The sequence below is a fragment of the Papio anubis genome, chromosome 9 (assembly GCF_008728515.1).
Source record: "Papio anubis isolate 15944 chromosome 9, Panubis1.0, whole genome shotgun sequence".
NCBI lineage: Eukaryota > Metazoa > Chordata > Mammalia > Primates > Cercopithecidae > Papio > Papio anubis.
This window is the reverse complement of record NC_044984.1, coordinates 64,603,287-64,622,292: the sequence shown is the minus strand read 5'-3', so window position 1 is coordinate 64,622,292 and position 19,006 is coordinate 64,603,287. Positions and strand designations below refer to the sequence as shown.

The following is a 19,006-nucleotide window of genomic DNA, read 5'->3' as shown; positions in this document are numbered from 1 at the left end:
AAATGAAAGCACCTTGTAGAGTACCAAATATATAGAAGGCTTATAAAAAATGTTAACTGAATCTATATCTGACAGTGATTCACAAGTCAGTTGTATGCTTCCAGCAAATCACAGATGATGAATACAAAACCCAGAAAGAAATGACTTTTTAGTTTGTTTAAATAGATGCCTGAAAGATAACTGCTTTACATTTCTCTCCACAAGGTAGAAACATAACTGCCTACCAAGAAATTTTCACATTTAAATAAACCTTAAAAGTGTACCAAAACAACATTTTTACCTTGTTATTTGATCCTATATCTAAATACTTATTTGGCTATTACAGATTATCTGAATGTAATTTTTCTTTCCATTCATGCTATCCCTATTCAGGCAGCAGCCCCCACGTGACAAATTCTCCTAAACTAGTATTTCTCGAATTGGCAATAAGAAAAGGTTCTGGAACGCTTAGGTAACTGGAGCAAAAGAGCTCTATAGTGGGGGTGAGAGCAAATCACACAATCCACAAATAGAAAATAGGAGACCTCTCCATCTCATACTTCTTGCCTTCCATCTACTGAAGTATTAAAAGACATTGAGAAAGGTATCCCTTTTACTTGCCTGGCCACAACATCAACATCCACTTGACCACAGAACTGTAAGGCACCCTCAGAATGCTGTCATATATATATACATACACATACATATTTATACACAAATATATAACAAAAATGTATTATTTTTTCACTAAATTGTTGTTTCCCAAGGCTAAAATTTAGATATCATTGTGAATTTTTTTTGGTAATAGAAACACTCAGTTCTAAAGCAAAAAGTGCCACCATTTTCTTTCTTAGATTGAAAAAAGAGAGATTAAGCTGTAATTTGTTGTTAATAATTACTTTAGAATTAGAATTTTAGGTGATTTAAAAAAATGGAAATGAAAAAATACAGAGAAAAGTCAAGGTCATAAATAGTTTTTAAAGATACAGATCATCTCATTAAAAACACTGTATCTGTAATACTTGTAAAGAAAATCTTTTTACTGCTAAGATCATAAAATAAGATTATCAGAAGGAAATTTATCAAATGTTCCAATCTAGTTTATTCCCATCAACTGTGGTTATGGTTGTAACCTGTTGTTAAATATAAGAATTTTTATTTTTTACCAGTCCTAACATTTACCATTTAACAAGTTAACATGGACATATGAAAGCATATCCCTGAGACCATTACTAATTATTTCAAAAAAAGTATGCTGCCTGAACTGAAAAACACGTGAAAAATAGATAAATTCGTGCTGACTGAGTAGAATAATAAACTACACTCACCTTATCCCTAATGTGAATGTTCGTTAAGTACTCAGATGGAACATGGAAGTCTGGATAATAAAATGAAAAAAGCCTTATTAACTGATTCTCAGTTGTAAATTTCTTTTTAAAAGGCCTAAACACAAATAGATTCTCCTACCTATGTCTTGAGGTCGACAAGGTGAAGATGCCCAGGGTGATGCAAATTTGGGGTAGAGATTTCTGAATAAGGAGGAAAAGAAAACATTTTGAAATCCAAAGCAGAAAAACAGATTTCTAATTTTATTTCAGGAAAAACTAAGACTCCAAATGTAAAATGACCATCTTTACTTCTAATTCCCTTACTTGGGTTTACTGACTTATACAGAAGCAGACGAAGAATGCGTGTGTGTGTGTGGGGGGGGAGGTGTGTGTGTGTGTGTAAAATATGATAAGACTCTTTCCCTCAGTATTCTTGCAACACAGTACAAATAACACAACTATCACAATATACAAAACATATGATTAAAAATTTTCTACTTTTACTTGATTTCAACTCAAGATGCTTTAAATTCTTTGATACCATGCTCCCAATTTAAATTACTTTCCCACTTATTTATGTGGCAAGAAGAAAAATGAGTAACTATTTGTAAAAGTTTAAATTCATCAAATATTTACTGAGTGCCTATTATACGCCTGGCACTGTTCCAGGAGCTTATGACATGTCAGTGAACAAAACAAGATCACTAACATGAAACTTACTTTCTGGTTGAGGAATGGTGGATTGGAGGGAGGCAGACAAAAATCAATTAACAGAATAAATAAACAATGGCCCATGTTAGAGGGAACTGGGAGGGGAGACTGGACAGATAATTATTAAATAGGGTGGTCAATTAGGTTTCATTAAGGTGGTCAGATCTGAAGATTTGAAGGCTATGAGGGAGATAATCATATTAATTATCTGGCAGAAGACTCTTCTAGTCTGAGGGAACTGCTAAAGCAACTAAGGCAGGGACATGACTGACATGTCTGAGATACAAGGTGGCCAGTGAAGCTGGAATACAGTGAACAAAGGGAAAAGCTGTTGAGGTGGGGTTAGGGGACAAACAACAATCATGTAAGACCTTGTAGGCCTGTAAAGATTTGGGGTTTCTGGTCAGGTGCAGTGGCTCACACCTGTAATTCTAACACTTTGGAAGGCCAAGGTGGGCAGATCACTTGAAGTGATGAATTTGAGACCAGCCTAGCCAACACGGTGAAACCCTGTCTCTACTAAAAATACAGAAATTAACTGGGCATGGTGGCACATGCCTGTAATCCCAGCTACTCAGGAGGCTGAGGCAGGAGAATCGCTTGGACCTGGGAGGCAGAGGTTGTAGTAAGCCAAGATAGAACCACTGCACTCCAGCCTGAGCAACAAGAGCAAGACCCTGTCTCAAAAAAAAAAAAAAAAAAAAAGATTTGGGGTTTTTAATCATAATGAAACCACAAACTTTTTCTGGGTGTTGAGCAGAGGAGTAATTTATTTAAAAAGGACTCTCTTGGCTGTTATATGAAGAGATTGTATGAGAAGGGGGATAAGGACAATCAGGGACCCCCAGGGACTGGCTAATGGAGTATTCAGGCAAGAGAGAATGATTCAAACAAGGGTGGTAGCAGTTAAAAAGTAGCGAACTTTGGTCAGATTCTGTATATATTTTGGCAAAAGCCTGATTATGGGGTATAAAAGAAAGAGGAGTTAAGAATAATGTCAAGCTTCTGGAAGTACAGAGTTACCACTGACTGAGATTGGAAAGGCTGTAGACAGAGTAAGTTGGGGGGTGATAATTCAAGAAATATTTAATTAGCAATTGAATGTAGAAATCTCACACTCAGAAGTATGGAATGGAAACATATGTTTGGGATTCCTTAATATATATGGTATTTAAAACAATAAGACTAGAAAAGACCATCAAGGATATAAATGCAGAGAAGAGGAATGACACAAAGAGGTCAAGAAGAAAAGGAGGAGGTACCAGCAAAGGAAATTGAAAAAGACCAACCAGTGAGGATGATGTAAAAAATGGTGCTCTCAAATTCAAGGATGAGAATGTGTATTAAGGAGCAAGAGTTCCTCCAAGTGATCACTGAATTTAATAACATAGAGGTCATTTGGTGACCTGAATAAAAGCAGCTTTAGTGAAGTGGCAGGGACAAAATCCTGACTGAAATGGGCTTACCAGAGAATGGAGAAGACCAAGTTGGAGGAATTGAGATGATTCTTTGAAAAGTTTTGCTTCAAAGGGAAATAAAGAAATGGGAAAGTAACTTACAGAGGAGATTGGATCAAAGGAAGATTTTAAGATGAGAGAAGTAACAATGTATTTCTGTGTTGATGAAAATGACCCAACAAAGTGTGAAAATCTGTTGTTAAGTAGAACGCATGGGTCAATTGCAGTAATAGGGTGGAAGACAAGAATAACGTAGATGTAGATGGCTGTAGGTAGTCAGATTTGGTGGCTAGATTGTGCTAAATGTGCTCTTCTAATTGCTTCCAACTTTCTTAGGACAGTAAAAGTAAAAAGCAAGGTCATCATTTGATAGTAAGAACAAGGAGAAAAGGTATTAGGGGTGTGCAGAAGTGTGCGTAATTGCGTAAGAGAGAAAAGAGTAAATGGACTAAGCATGCAAGGTATAATTATCCCTGGTAGAATTAAGAGCCTACTTTTGAGGTTCCTGGGTACGAAAATAAAGGAAGCCCAGGCAGTGATACCATGTGTTTTTCTCTAGCAGGGCTCAGTAGCACAGGTCAGGAATGAAATAGGCAGAAACAACCAGTACTGTAGCTTTGGCCATGCAAGTATAACAACATGAGAAAATGGCAAAGTAGTCATGGGATATGTAAATGAACAATTACGACTGACCACAGAATTTCATGGGTAAGAAGGGAGTTGATTACAGAGGAAGAGAGACAGGGATATGGAAGAACAGTTAAAACACAGAAGAATCAATAGATTGAAGGCCCCGGTGGAGTGAAATGATTACAGGAATTACAGTACCAGAAGAAGATAAACAGAAAATAGAAAGTGGAAATCGGAAAGCATGTGAGCACAGATTTTAAAATTGAGAGACTGCAGTTACTAACAATGACTAGGTCAAAAGGATAACTAAAGGAGTGGCTGAAGGATACTACAGGACAAAAATTCCTGGAGGAAAGAAATTCAAGGAGCTGAGATTTCAGGATTGTGGAAGGTGTGTGTATATATATACACATACATACACACACACATATACATACTTGCACACGCACGCACATGCACACACACACACAGACATATAAAATGCCAAATTATAAAAGGAATACTGCAGAGTGCCAGTGATCTAAGAGCTAATATGAAAGGGAATGACCCAGAGAAAAAACAGATTACAATGAGTAGCAGTAGGTGAGATAATTTGATGACATGATATTAAAAACTGGAAGTCTGAAGAGGTATTATATACAGACATGGAAAAACAGAAAAAACTTACTCAGGAGAGTTCAGATTGAGGCCTAATGTTGTTAAGTCACTTCCTAATGCAAGATGTACCATTCCTGGGTCTGTCTCTGCTGCCCTGATAAATGTTAACAGGCCAATCATTCCAAATTGGTCCGTCACCATCCCTTGAGGAATGTTAGTAACCCGACCTGGGTAGAAAAAACACAGTTGCTTTTATTTTCAAGGAAAAGTTAAAAAAAAAAAAAAAAAAAAAAGCATTCTATAACATCTTTGACATAGATTTCTAGAGTCCCACCATCAGGTAACACCTGGATCCCTTTTTTCTGCTGGTTATTATTTTGTGTTGTTGAACTTTTATCTCCAGGGAATTTGGGTCCATCTGTACTTGAAGTTGTCTTGCCAGATGTATTCAAATTCTAGCATGAAAAAAATTAAATCTGACATTAAAATTTGTTAAGTATACAAATTAAAGTTCACATATTAATACCTTGCTATTCATTATTATATTTAAATTGGTAGTAAATTATTACCTGTTTTTCAAGTTCTATAGAAAATTGTTTCCATCATTGTTCCATGGTATACAAATAAATCCTATATCATCCACATTTGAGTATTTAAAGAAAAAGAAATCAAGGAAAAATATTCTTATTTATCTCAGATCTTCAGTCACAGAAAAAAAAAAATCTATCTCTTTCTCAGGTCTTTATGCTTTGGGATACACTTGAAGTTACACTCCTCAATGCTTTCATGTAAAAGAGAAACTAAATACAGTACATTACCTAAAATCACCAAAGCTACCTCGAAGATAAGTTAGAACATATAAGCTTTAAAACTTTGTACTTATTCTAATTCTTACCAATCTTCTTTATCAATTATTTTAATAATATATAAACTCCCATCACACAGAAAAGCTATTTTCAGTGAAATGTGGAAGAAATAAACATATTTGTTAAGTCAGAAAGAAGAAGCTGAGTTGGCTGAATCAACACAGGTATAAAAATGTGTATAAATTCTTCAAGGAGAAAACTTACTCAAGAAAAACACAGCTCCTTAGAAGGCTATATTATCAAACTTCATGGGATCCAGCTGACAGGGACTACAATAAAAGTCTAAATTAACTCTGAGAAGTTCAACAGAAATTTGCAAACCTATATGAAATAGGAAAAAAATAGGCTATCTTCTAAGTTATAAAGCTTTTCCACATTCTTCAGAAGTTAGATTATTACAGATATCAAGATAAAACAGTTTTGTAACAGTATTTAGTAAGTAACTGTTAATATAAGAGAAATCTGAAGGGAAAAACTACATCACTCACTCACATAGTTCTCAGTTACTTACAGATTTACTGTCATCATTACTTGATGTTGGATCTTTATAGCTGGAGCCTGGTAATGCTGGAAAATCTTCATTGTGTATTGAGAAGTCCTGGGATTGTTCATTTGCTGGTTTTGTTACCATTCCAACTATGTAATGAAAATAATCCGGAGAATTGCAATTGATACTTATGATATTTTGCTACAGATTATAAAGTTAACTTTCCTCATGATAATACACCAAAAGTTTTCTTTTTTTTAATGCTATGAAAGCGTACTTCAAAAAATTAGTATCCAGGGTAACAATGAAGAACTAAATTTTCATTTACTGATTAATAACTCAACATACAAAATAATACAAGGGAAATCAATAGTAATCCTGTACATCTACTGTCATGCGTAGGTGCTTAAAAATTTAATTTGATATTGGATTAATTATTAACAATTTTGGTTTAAAAGCTTGTTTTATTTAAATATTTGACTAGATATAAATACCAGTTAACTGTCAAATACAAATGAACAAAATAAAATTTAAAAGAATATGTCAGTATTCTACTTGAAAGCGACTTACAGAGTGAGCAAATTGCAATCAATTATAAAACAACTCCATATTATTTCAGATTTTCTTGGACTCCATGTTATAGATGTAAAACATGCAAGAACTGGGAAATAATCTTCCCACTATACTTGGCATTAGTCGGGCCCTTATTGGAGAACAATATCCAGTTTGGGGCTCCACAATTCAAGAACGATATGGAGAAACTAGAGATGGTCCAAGGAGAGCAACGGGAATGATTAAAGGGATGAAAAAATGGACCTATGAGGAAAGGTTAAAAACATTAGAGTCTGAACTGAGAATCAAGTAGCTAGGTACTCAACTTCCAGGGCAGATCATTTTTTTTTTAAATTTTGGGGAGACTAATTTGGAAACTTTAGAATATAAACAATACATTTTTCCCTTCTTCATATACTGTTATTTGTATTCATATCTGAATAGCACAGAAATCTTTCTTGGTTGAAAATGTGATCAAATATTAATTCTATCTTAAAATAATGGATGAACTGATTCTTTTAAATTCACCGTTTTGTTACTGGTCTCTATCAGGTTTTCCCAAAAGAAAAAAACTATGTGATAAAAACAGTATAGCCACATTGCTGTCACAGAATTTTCATGCCCAAATTGTTACACTGTTATTGCATATGTTTCCCCTCCTTTATTTCTGTTTATCCCTGATTAGCCAAATCTCTTATCTATTAGAGACAGTGAAAAAGGGTGATGAAGGATATTAATGGAGACCAAGAGTCTGCATAAGCTATACATGACCCATGAGCAATGGTTTTCAACAGGGGACAATTTTTTTTCCCCAGGTGACATCTGTCAATGTCTGAAAACATTTGTGTCTGTCACAATAGAGGCTGTGGGGGTTGGAAACAGAGAGTGCTACTGGCATCTTGTAGGCCCAGGCCAGGAATGTTGCTCAGCATTCTATATAAACACCACAGCCCCCCAGATCTCCTCTCTACAAAGAATTACCTGGCCCAAATGTCAACAGTGTGGAGGTTGAGAAACCTTGGCTCAGAAAAACATCTTCAATGTATAGTCAGTCATTATTAATCACCAGGAATATATTCTTTTGAAAAAATGTGTGATCAATTAAGGAGAGAAAAGGCAGACCATAAAAATAAATCACCTAAGGTAAACTAAGGCAGGGATAACAGAAGAAAATAACTTCTGAATACCAATGAGGACTTCCTCTTGGGTTTTTGTACAAAGTTTTCCCATTTAACTTTGCTACCATGGTATTCTGGGAAGAAAAATCACTTTTAATATATCAATTCTGAAAAAATTACACTAACCTGATTAAAAAATGCAAACATATACGTATACACAAACATATGTATATGTACATGTAAATGCATGTGTGTGTGCACATACAATGGAAACTTCCCACTGGTCATCATTAAAAAGCTTAATTACCATAAGGAGCTCTTCCAGCCAAGGGGTTTATTAATGGAGTTGGGTTACCACTTCCTTCCCTTCTGTTTCGGTCTGCTAATGCTGGGAAATCTGAAAGGTCCAATCCTGTCACATTTTCACTTCCGTCTAAATAATAAGAAAGAACACTGGTTACTGATTCTACAAATATTTTTAAGAGACTATAAAAACCAACTATAATATAATTAGAAATGATTGTGCTTTCTTCCTAAATAATGCACGGCACTGTACAAGGTGTATGTAGCTGCTCAAAAGATACTTGCAGATTGATTTCATGTCAAAGAATTTCATGAACAATTTAGCAAAGCAATACGCAACCAGCAAAATAAAAACCCCCAAATCCTAGAGATATAACAAAGAGAAGAAAAAGCATATATTTCCCCCGTGGAAGATGGTAACCTAAAATTATAGCTAACAAGAGGGAGATTGTTACGATATAACTGGTCTTTTCATTATGCTCAGATGGAGGTTGTATCTAGAATGCTTGAAGCTTCGGTTACACACAAATGGTGACAATGATAGTGCCTCCTGCAAATGGCCAGAAAGATAGCTGAGACACAGGCGGTGACGCAGAAGCCCTGAGGACTTCCACCTGTAATTGACTGCGTTCATATACAAATGTGTGTGCACACGGGTGCGGTACAAAAGGGTAGCAGTAGGGTTCCCATATATGGTAAATGGGTTGGAAATATAGAAATACGATACAAAGCCCAGAAGTTTATATTACCTATTACACAGTAGGCGCTCAATAAATATATATAGAATAAATTAAATGTATTTTTTTTCATTTTAAGTTAAAACAATCAGCTGGCTTCCTTTAAAAATTAAAATTTAACCCAACTTCTCTACTTTGTCTATTTTAAGCATCTCAATTTCTTAACTTTTTAGTATTCTTATAACCTTGTGTTCTTAATTTTTGAAGAAAACTTTCTACCTTCCTTTTAGCCTGCGCTATAGCTTTTCTTTAATTTTTGTTTCACCATTTTCAGTTTATTTTGCCATTTCCCAATTAATTTTTAGTTTTCTCCAAATTTCACAATTGTAAGAATCTCAAACAGCAAATGTTATCTCAAGATTACTTTGTTGACAGAAAAACAACAGACACCATTAATTTATTAACATTCAAAGACAGGTGACAATTTCAAATTACAAGGGTAAAGGATAAATCATTCATACCTGCTGTTTACAAAAACTGCAGTTTATAAATTTATTTCTGCAGTTTAAGAACTTCGAATTAAAAAATTATCATTAAGACAATAGAAATTAACAATTTCTATCCTGCTTCAATTTATAATTTCTCAAATTCTTTGATTATAAATTAATTATACATTTTGAATATATATTAACTTTTAATACATATCTTTAGGTCCTCCAAGATGGAATTTAAATTTGCCATATATTATTTGAGACTATGTTTTAACCTAAAAAAGTTAATCAACCCCCAATCTATATTTTTAGGAAAGAACTGGGCATTTTCCTAGCATAAAATACGCTTAGTTAAAACAGAATTTAAAAAATAATTCTCGTTTTACAGCACTGTATAAAACCATAATGCAGAATCTAAGATGGCACTGTCAGACATCTTTACTTGTTACTTTACGTCACATTTAGGAAAAAAAAACTACAACTAAATTACCATATGCAGATGCAGCCTGATTTCAAAGACATTAAAGTATGAAGAAATGTACATTTTAGAAACAATGGAATATACTATTTCATTCTACATCTTGAACACAAGCTACCACTTACAAATGCTAAAATTTGGAATCTTTTTTCAAAGCTTTTAATCTTGTGTGATTAATCTGTGCTGCTGAGCATACATTAACATTTAGAAATTAAAAGCTCATAGCTACAAATGACATTTCCTTATTAAATCTTCTCTCCCCTCTACAAGCGCTCCATTTCAGTGAGCATTCTTTTACCTTTCACTTCCTTTACACTTAATTCTCTCCCAATTATGCTGTTCATTTTTGCTCCTATGATCATAACATCCTTTATTTCCTTTCTCAGGAAAGGGTCAGTAGGGTGGAGAGGGTAAAACCTAAAGCAAAATAGCAACAAAGCTTCCTGTTCTCTTCTATCTGAAGCAGTTGATAAAAGAAATAAATCAAAAGACTGCAGGAATATTTTACTGTCAAAATCAGAGTTGGTTTTCCATGTAACTAAATTTTATATATAAAACTGGATCAACAATTCATAAAGGTTAAATGCCAACATTAGTATTATTAAAACTATTAAGAAAAAATGTAAGTGTTCTATACAATTTTAAAGGTTCTCTTCAATTTGGATCTCCATAGCCAGAATGTCATACCACCCAACGTAGTCTAAGCTATAGTTCTCACAGTTGCAGGGCTGAGGACAGTAAAAGCTATGAAGCAAAATACTTTGAGGCATAAATACGAACTAAGTTAATGTGTAGGCGCTCTCTAGGTGTTAAGGAAATAATCCTGATGTTATAACACAAATTACTATGTTCCCATGCCAGGTAAAAAATATATATATTTACATATCTCTCAACTATTCACTGTATTGAATTCTATTCCTATTTCTCACTGAATTAAAATCTACCATCTAGCACAATAAAAAATCCTACAGTATTTAAAGACCAGTGTGTTGAATTGTTTTGTATTTCATAAATCTATCATATTTTTTGTAGGGTACTAGCTCCAGAATACGCTTACCTGTTCCATTAAAAATGTTACTTGATAAGGAGTTATTCATTCCAAATGCCTGATTCCTGTTCATTCCAAATCCAGACATACTGGGTACATAGAAAATAGTTTTAGATATACAGTAAGAACACTAACTTTCAGATGAAGAAAAACAGAAGTGTATATTTTTGGTCTCTTCATATAAAATAACAATATGTTTCAAAACCAACACTAGTATTATTTTTCTGAATCTATTCTTTATCTTTACTTGAAAACTTCTCTAAAGTCCTTCCATGAACAAATGAGAACCAGAACATTTTAGGCAGATTAGTTAAAAAACAAAATCTCAAGAATTTATTGAGGAACAGAGAACCTTGAGGAAAACAGATTCAGGGCACATTTTGTGTACTTGAAGAGTCAACTTACTGGATACCTGAAATTACCTAACCTCAAAAATATGCAGGTTAGTGTTAAGATTATTCTTGCTAAATAGTTGTTTTTCTTCTTTATTGGTAAAAGCTTGCAATTATTACTTTTCATAATAGATCTTCTCTCATACAGTATCCATCTTTCCCAACTAGAATATAAACTCCTCATGGACAGAGTTTATGTCATACTCCTCCCATGTCAAACTCCTCCCTGCGTCCTCTGCCCTTTAGTGTTCAGGAAGACATAACAGACATTCAATAAATATATAGTTGACCTGAACAGAATGGTGCGTTTTAAAACTGAATTCAGTGCTCAAAAATACATCATTCTTATCTAAATATAGTTTTATCTTTCATATACTTAAAAGAAAACACAGTCTATGGTGTCCCTAATTTTAAACTAACGCACAACTGGTATTTCGTAAATAGTTACAAATTCCTCCCTCCCTTTTTTGTAAAAGACTAAGCATGTGAAGAAAAAAAAAAATAAGGCTGAACTTGGAGCAAGGCCAAATAATTAAGAGTGTCAATAGGAATTGTTAATGCAGATTCTATAGTGAAACCACATGTCTTTAACGTCATATATTCTTCTGATAAAAGGCACTTAGTGTATCAATGTTGTAAGTGGGGTTAATCTGTATGAAGATGACAGGCGTTTTTGGGTTTTGACTAAATCTATAAACCTATAATGAAACAATTTTTGGATAAAACATGCAGCTGACAAAACAACAAACACTCTAGAGAAGAGCCAGAAAGTCAATGGAAATTTTTGTTTAATAGCATATTAGAATTGCTGATGCTATTACAGGTACCATCAAACATGGAATAAGTGCTCAGAGATGAAAACAATTTATAATAAATACAATCTGCCAATAGTAGAAATAAGCAGGGTTTTAGAGATCCATGTTACATTGACAATTTAAGCAAAGTATATTTTAAAAACAGAATGTGAAACAATACTGAAAGGCAAAATTTTAAATATACATTCAATGCCCAATATTATGAGAATGCACAAAGATAGGATAAAGTTACGATAAAGATATAAGGTTAGAAAGCTATCAAGGAGATGAGAATTTTGATAACCTTTCACAAATAACTTTTTTAAAATTTAAAAGAGCAGTAAAATTATAGATATCTAAATAAAAGCAAAACCCGGAGTTTATGGAATGAAGATTAAACAGTAAATGTGCTAAACCTATTTTAATTCAGATTTTACTAGACAGAAGAAAGTGAACCAAATAGGTATGATAATAACAACTAGATCAAGGTCATTTTGCCCCTACATTTCTCCATTTAAAAAATATACATATACATGTAGGCAATCAAGCTTAAATACCACTTTTGCAAGAAAGTGTTGTATTTCAGACATAATTCTCATACAAATTACCCAAACAGCTTGAAAATCCTAACAAAACGAGTAACTCCTCTTATTTGCAAAGTATATGCAAGACTATGCAAAGAGAAGTGAAAAAGTACAAAACCCATCTTTTTGTTTTGAATCCCTAAACATGATACCGTTTTCAAATACTATAGATGTGATCTTAAAAAGTCTTTGGTTGGTAAGTCTCCAATGCACAAAACCAAATCTTACTTGAGAAGGTATTCAAAGTATAACTAAAGCAAAGTAGTAACAGTCACACATGTCTCCAGTTCTATTCATAAGCCTAGAACTCTTACCACACAGGTAATCAACTTATTTTATAAAGAGAGGACATATCAACTAAAATTTGCCTGGTGGTGAATCCAAGAACAATCCTTTTCTAACAACAACAACAACAACAACAAAAAGTTTTAATGTGCTTTCCAAAATCAACCTGATTTTCAAGAAAACGTATTGTTTTGTGATGGTAACAGAATCTTTGGACATAAATGTATGATGAAACACATTTATTAAAGAGAAGCCACACCTCAAGAACAAAGTGAAAATATGAAAAGGCAAATCTGAGTATACCCAGAAAGACAATTATACACAGTATCAATAAACATCTTACCTGTTCACAGTAAAAGGCTGTCGAGAAGGCTGCTGCTTTGGCATACATATTATGCTTGGCGAGCTTCTGTTGGGGCTACCTAACCCTGAACTGCTCATGCTATTTGTCCTGCTAGGAATTCCAATGCCCTGACCAACCTGGGAGTGGTTCATCATATTCCTAGGATTCATAGGCAAAATACCCCTGAAAAAGAAGTCCATTATACTAAATAAGCTCTCTACAATCACTCATTAAAATTCTCTATAAATAATCAATTGGTCCAACCCTAGAATCTCAAATATACTTTCAAATTGCAGTTCTAATTTTTATTAATTCTTTAGTCATTCTAGCTCTTTGAAAAGAAAAAGTAAATAAACAAGAAAGGGCAAATTATAGTGCAACTGACATGGTATCTAAGATGAGAGAACTACTGGTGTGACTGTGACATAAAATAAAACGTATTTCACACACATATTTAGAATAATTTCATTTCAAAGGCATATCGTTTTATCCTCTGCATACTAAATGTATAGTCTATGTCATCTGTTTTACTTTATGCTCATTAGAGCAATGGATGCGTGGTGAGGGAGCAATGATCACAATCATCTGGGGAGGAATTTTAAATTGCACATATTTCTTTGAGGAAGACAGATGCCTTTTGAAAAAGCTCCCCAGGAAGTGATTAACCCTTGATATCCACCCCACTGACAACCAGTATGAGAGCTGCAGTATAAAAACCACTTGTATTGTACTTAACAATTTGCACTGAAATAAAAAGAGCATAGGTATTTTCTTCCTCAGTGAAAGGCACTGAACCAGAAAATCAAATAATTAATTACCTTATTAAAAAATTAAAAGTTTGCTTACTCTACCAAGACACATTCTGAAAAATATTCTGGTCCATTAATAAATACCTGCTTGGAGATGGAGGCGTATGAAGTGACATTGTTGGTACCCCTGTTGTTGGCGTGACGTGGCTCGGTAACTGAGTGCCTTGTGATAAGCTGCGATTTAACTGAGGGGTATTGTTGCTCATCCCCCTCATTGGAAGGCCTAGTGCACCTAATAAAAAAATTCAGAAGAAGGAAATTCATTGCCATCAGGAATGAAATTGTTATCCATCTTCTGGAGTTGGCAATTTAAGACACTTTTAATGACCTAACATAGTACGCAAATTTTAAATGGATATATTTGATTCATTCCAAATAAACTCTGATTTTAACAAAAAAATATGTTCTAGTCTGAAATTTAATATTATGAATGGATATTTCTTTCATATTCCTATTTTTCATATTTCAATTTCATTATAAAGTATATCAATGACTAACAAATAAGTTACAATATTATGAATAGATATTGCTCTAAAATTTTCTTAAAGGCCTATTTGCACATATGTACATGTGTACATACAAAGAGGCCATTATGAAATTTTGCAATCATGTGTTTTTATGTCTTTATTCACAACTAATGTATACAGAAAGACATTTAACCCCACTTTGCTGAAGTAGTTTTAATTTTATGTGATCCTTTAAAAATATATTTTAGAAAAAGCCAATTTACTATTTATACGTATTTCTCAACATTACTATTTTTACAACCCCAACATAAAATGCCAGCAACTGTTAAAAAAACTCAAACTGATATACCTATAAAAGACAAAATTTTAAAACATTTAAAAAGATGTCAAAATATAATGGCCCTATATTTATCTAGTACCCCTGGAGCCAGGTGTGGTGATGGACTATACATTCTAATAGGTTTATTTATTTTTTTAAAGACTACTAAGAGTTTTATCATTCCAATACAAAACAAAACAAAACAAAACACTTTGGATAAATTATTTTTTAAAAAATGTATATTTCCTGAGTTTTCATTCAGCTTATAGGAATTATATATTTTTTTAATAATCCAGGATAATTATCATAGATAGCATATGTTTATTTTGTTTCCTTTTATGCTTCAAAGTCAAGAAGTACAGCTATCACTTACGCTGTCATATCTGTCTACGAATTCCTCCTCCTTTCCTCTATCTTCCTGACCTACACTTTTTAGTGCTTTCTATTTCTAGTCTGCTTCATCAACCAAACTTATTCTGAACTAGAGATTAGATAAAAGGGATAAGATAGAGTGAGAGCTAATCAGTAAATAGATGACTTCAGTGCTAGGGACTTAAGGTGATTTTATCTTTTGGCATAATAATGTTTCACCTTCTAACCTAGGGATAGGAGTGGTTAGTGAGTATCTCACTGATTGTTATCTTAAATTTGGCAGCCTGTATCTCAGCTTGTAGCCTAACTTTGCCTCTCAACTGAATGAATCCAATCAATCTAATTCAATATAGCTAATATATTCTACGTATATACTTTTCACTCAAGTTTCATGAAGACCCAAGCTTGGTTCTGCCTTTCTGTAAGATACTTTAAGGGAACTGGCTTAGATTACATGTACACTGTTATGTATGTCTACAATCACCGTAAGCTTTGTGACTGTGAGAATGCCACTAGCTGTAGCCACTTTCTCTGCATCTGGGACAAAATAAGGAAGAATAAGAGATTAAAAATCAGCCTGCTTAAGATTTCTTCTGAAGAAATCTGTCTTTTCCCTCCCTAAAGCACACCATTTTTCTTTAAGGCTTTCTAGGTGTGCTCATAACCATCAACATGATACTTTTCACATCATTCATTCAACAAACATTTAATGAATGCCTACTATGTAACAAGCATTGTGCTAGCTGCTGGGGATACAGCAGTGAACACAACAGAAAAGGCCCCTACCCTCAGGGAGCTTACATCCTACTCCCTAAACATGCTGTCCTGAAGTCAGCTATAGCTGCAAATTTTCCTCAGGAATGTTTCTCACAGTTACTGACCACCAAGATAATGTCAAACAATTTTAGAGCCGGAAGAGATCTTAAAGATCACCTAGTTCCCATTTCCCAGACAGATAAGGAAACTGAGCCTCATATAAGTTAACTGACTTCTCCATGGCAACACAAAGAACTAGGACTAGAATTTAGATCTCTTAGCTCCTTAATAGCAGCACTACGGGAGCCCAACAGAACTTCTGATTAGCACCCCTGTGAGTGCCTACTAATTGCAACACCTCTAATGTATTTTCCCGCTGCTTTCAACCTTTTTTCTAAATCTCCACGTCTTGCTCTCTTCCCTCCATTTTCTTTCTCTCTCATCTTTATACCTTTCAGTTTTCTTTCTTGTTTTACTTTTCCTTTACTTTTCACCCTCTCTACACATTCACCACCATAAACAAACATACATTTTTCAAAAATCTAGTGCCCCTTTGGCCCCCTTTTAATAATCGTTGAGCCCTACAAAAGGCTCACTGAGATTTGACTCCTTCAAGTCTCCACATATATATTATTCTATGCTGTATCATAAAAATTTATAATTTCAGGAATATTTTAGAGATTGGAAATTATCTGAACATCAGCAAAAAAAATCTGGAGAAGAAAACAAGAATGGTAAGGCTCTTTGGTCAATTAGGGATTGGCATCCTTGAATTGATTTTAGTGCTAAAACTGGACAGAGACCGTATGGAATAAAGTAACTTACTTTCAGTGTTTAATTTTAGCTTTCGAAAATTAATCTTCACAAAAACAGCTAACAATTTCAAAAAGTCTGTTTCATTTTGTTGAAGTAGTACAAAAAGATCAAAAAAGAGTACATCACTTCAAATTGGATCATCAACCCCTGAATACTCAATAATTGTTATTTTAAATTTATTTTAAAAACTGAATTTCTTTAAAACATAAAGAATTAATGGCACTGGATAGGTATATATAAAGATTTGGTTTTGGGAAACTAAATATACCAAGTCATTAACTTTGAGATGCTTGAGTCAAACTATCACAACTGAATAGGATCAAGGGGAAAAAAAAAAATCTAACCTCTCACTAGTATAATTAGAAACAATCACAGAAAATCATCTCTAAAATATTATGCCAAGAATAGGACATACAGCTGAAAAAAAGAAAAATAGGAAGAACTCAAGGAGTTTCTTGGCATAAAAAAACGAAAACAGGCAAAAATATAAATATGTATAAATGAGTTCTGTATGAGCAGGTGACTGGGGGGACAGTAAAATTAAAATTTATCGGGCACTTCTCAACAAAGCACTATACTACTTCATCTCACCTTCCTTCTTATAATCATCTTATAAAGAGGGTTATCACCTTTTTACAAAGAATAAAAGAACAAATTTTTTTTAAAAGTTTAAAAGGTTATAATTCTGAGTCACATTTTTCTTTCAATCTAACAACTGATAATTACAAATAATACAATATTAGGAGTACTATATGAACACATTCTAAATAGATTCCTGCCTCTTATCTGGCAGGGTGTTAGACAGTCAAAACAAATTCTTTATTGATCATTTTTCAGAAATTCTTAAAAAGAATATGATCTAAGAAATTATTCCATTAATTATTTTCACTGCACAAACTTTTTAACAGTACATCCCTTAAACACTTATGGCAAAATATGTCATTCTTTATTCAATATTTTACTAGAAACAAAAAATACTAAGTTACATAAAAAAAAAAAATCATAGCAACCAAATCCCTGAATATCCATACTTAAAGTCCTCTAAAATCTTTATGGGGGTAGGAGAGAGTAGTCCTTAACTGATGCCTCAAAGTGTCCCCTTTTCCATTTGCAAAGCAGCCAGCTTCCTCTAGGAACTCACTGGCATGCCTATACTAAAAAGGGCAACAGTTCTAAATGGTGCTCTATCTCAATGGCTTCTTACCTTCAACCTGTCTTGCACTTAGCTGGTTAATGATCCCTGTAAAATGATTTCCTTATGCAATTTTCTTCATTAAATTGAAAGTATTTTAGAATAGAAAAGACTCCAGAGATTATCCAAGTAGGTTACAGATCAAGAACTCACTCTTGGCATTAAGTGACTTGCTCAAGATCACAAGTAATGAGGCATAAAGACAATGATCCAATTTCTTGACTCCTATTTCAATGTCCTTTTTGCAACCAATATCATTTTCCATTTTTTAATGGTAGTTAATAATGTTTGCATCATCCAGGGAACTTTTATGTCTGGGTCTCCTCTCCAGCCATTGTGATTTTGGGCAATCATGTCAGTGAAATTTTAAAAATTCCCTAGGTGTTTCTATGGGTGCAGTCAGGGTTGAGAACCACTGTTCTATAGTATTAAAATTCTCTCAAGACCCAAAGATGTTTTCTAACCTTAACGGACATTTTACTGTTTACATACTACATATCTGATTTATAATCTTCTTTCTTCTTTCTCTATTCCTTTCCTCAAATCTGTCCTTTACTACTCATACCTAACTCCTCACCAAGAATACTTTCCCTTCTCTTGTTCTAGAGATACAAAAGACTACTTAAAAATAAATAAGTGCTATGACCAAGGTGTTTACATGCAGTAGACACGAAGTGTTTGAGTGCTTGTAAGAACGAACTCAAGACTTGGGAATAGAGTGAGTCTGGGAGCAGAAAAATTTTCCTGGAGGGGATAGAAGATAGTATATGAATTAAACAACATATGAGACTTAGCCAGGTGTCTGGTGGTGGCAGTGGTGGGGAGCCAGGTAGGTATAAATGTTACAATAGTTCTGTCTGAGAGAATGACAAGATATATGAAAATAAGGACAAGTTATACACCTGAAGGAGGAACACGCTTTGCCTTCTATGTGCTAAGAATGCATGAGACAAGAAACATGGATGGAGCTAAGTGGCTTCAACAGCTATGAGAAGTGGCTGCTGTGCTCAAATCAGCTGAGAGTCTCAACATCTGGCTGGATCTTTAGAGGAGTGCCACAGACTCTTTACCTGTGGAACAGCTGTGTGGATCTCCCAAGTACACTCTACATTCCTCAACCTAAATTTCTGCTCTAGATTAGTGGCACTCATTCAC

The 19,006-nt window shown here is 33.9% G+C and overlaps 1 protein-coding gene across 7 annotated transcripts in view; it reads right to left on the bottom strand.

Moving 5' to 3' along the window:
- The window catches only part of CNOT2 (CCR4-NOT transcription complex subunit 2), a 109,752-nt gene that overhangs the window by 11,373 nt on the left and 79,373 nt on the right, over nt 1–19,006 (bottom strand). For 6 of the 7 annotated variants that reach the window (XR_002515704.2, XR_002515703.2, XM_017946000.3 and 3 more), the window contains 9 exons: nt 14,014–14,161; nt 13,121–13,303; nt 10,732–10,811; nt 8,033–8,158; nt 6,080–6,204; nt 5,037–5,157; nt 4,773–4,929; nt 1,447–1,508; nt 1,308–1,357 (listed from right to left, as the gene is read on the bottom strand). Coding sequence is in view for 5 of the 7 variants with exons in the window: in XM_017946000.3 (XP_017801489.2) it covers nt 1,308–1,357; nt 1,447–1,508; nt 4,773–4,929; nt 5,037–5,157; nt 6,080–6,204; nt 8,033–8,158; nt 10,732–10,811; nt 13,121–13,303; nt 14,014–14,161 (1,052 nt within the window). In the remaining 2 variants the exon portion in view is untranslated. The remainder of the gene's footprint in view (nt 1–1,307; nt 1,358–1,446; nt 1,509–4,772; nt 4,930–5,036; nt 5,158–6,079; nt 6,205–8,032; nt 8,159–10,731; nt 10,812–13,120; nt 13,304–14,013; nt 14,162–19,006) is intronic. The other variant, XM_021922597.2, reaches the window with a different exon arrangement.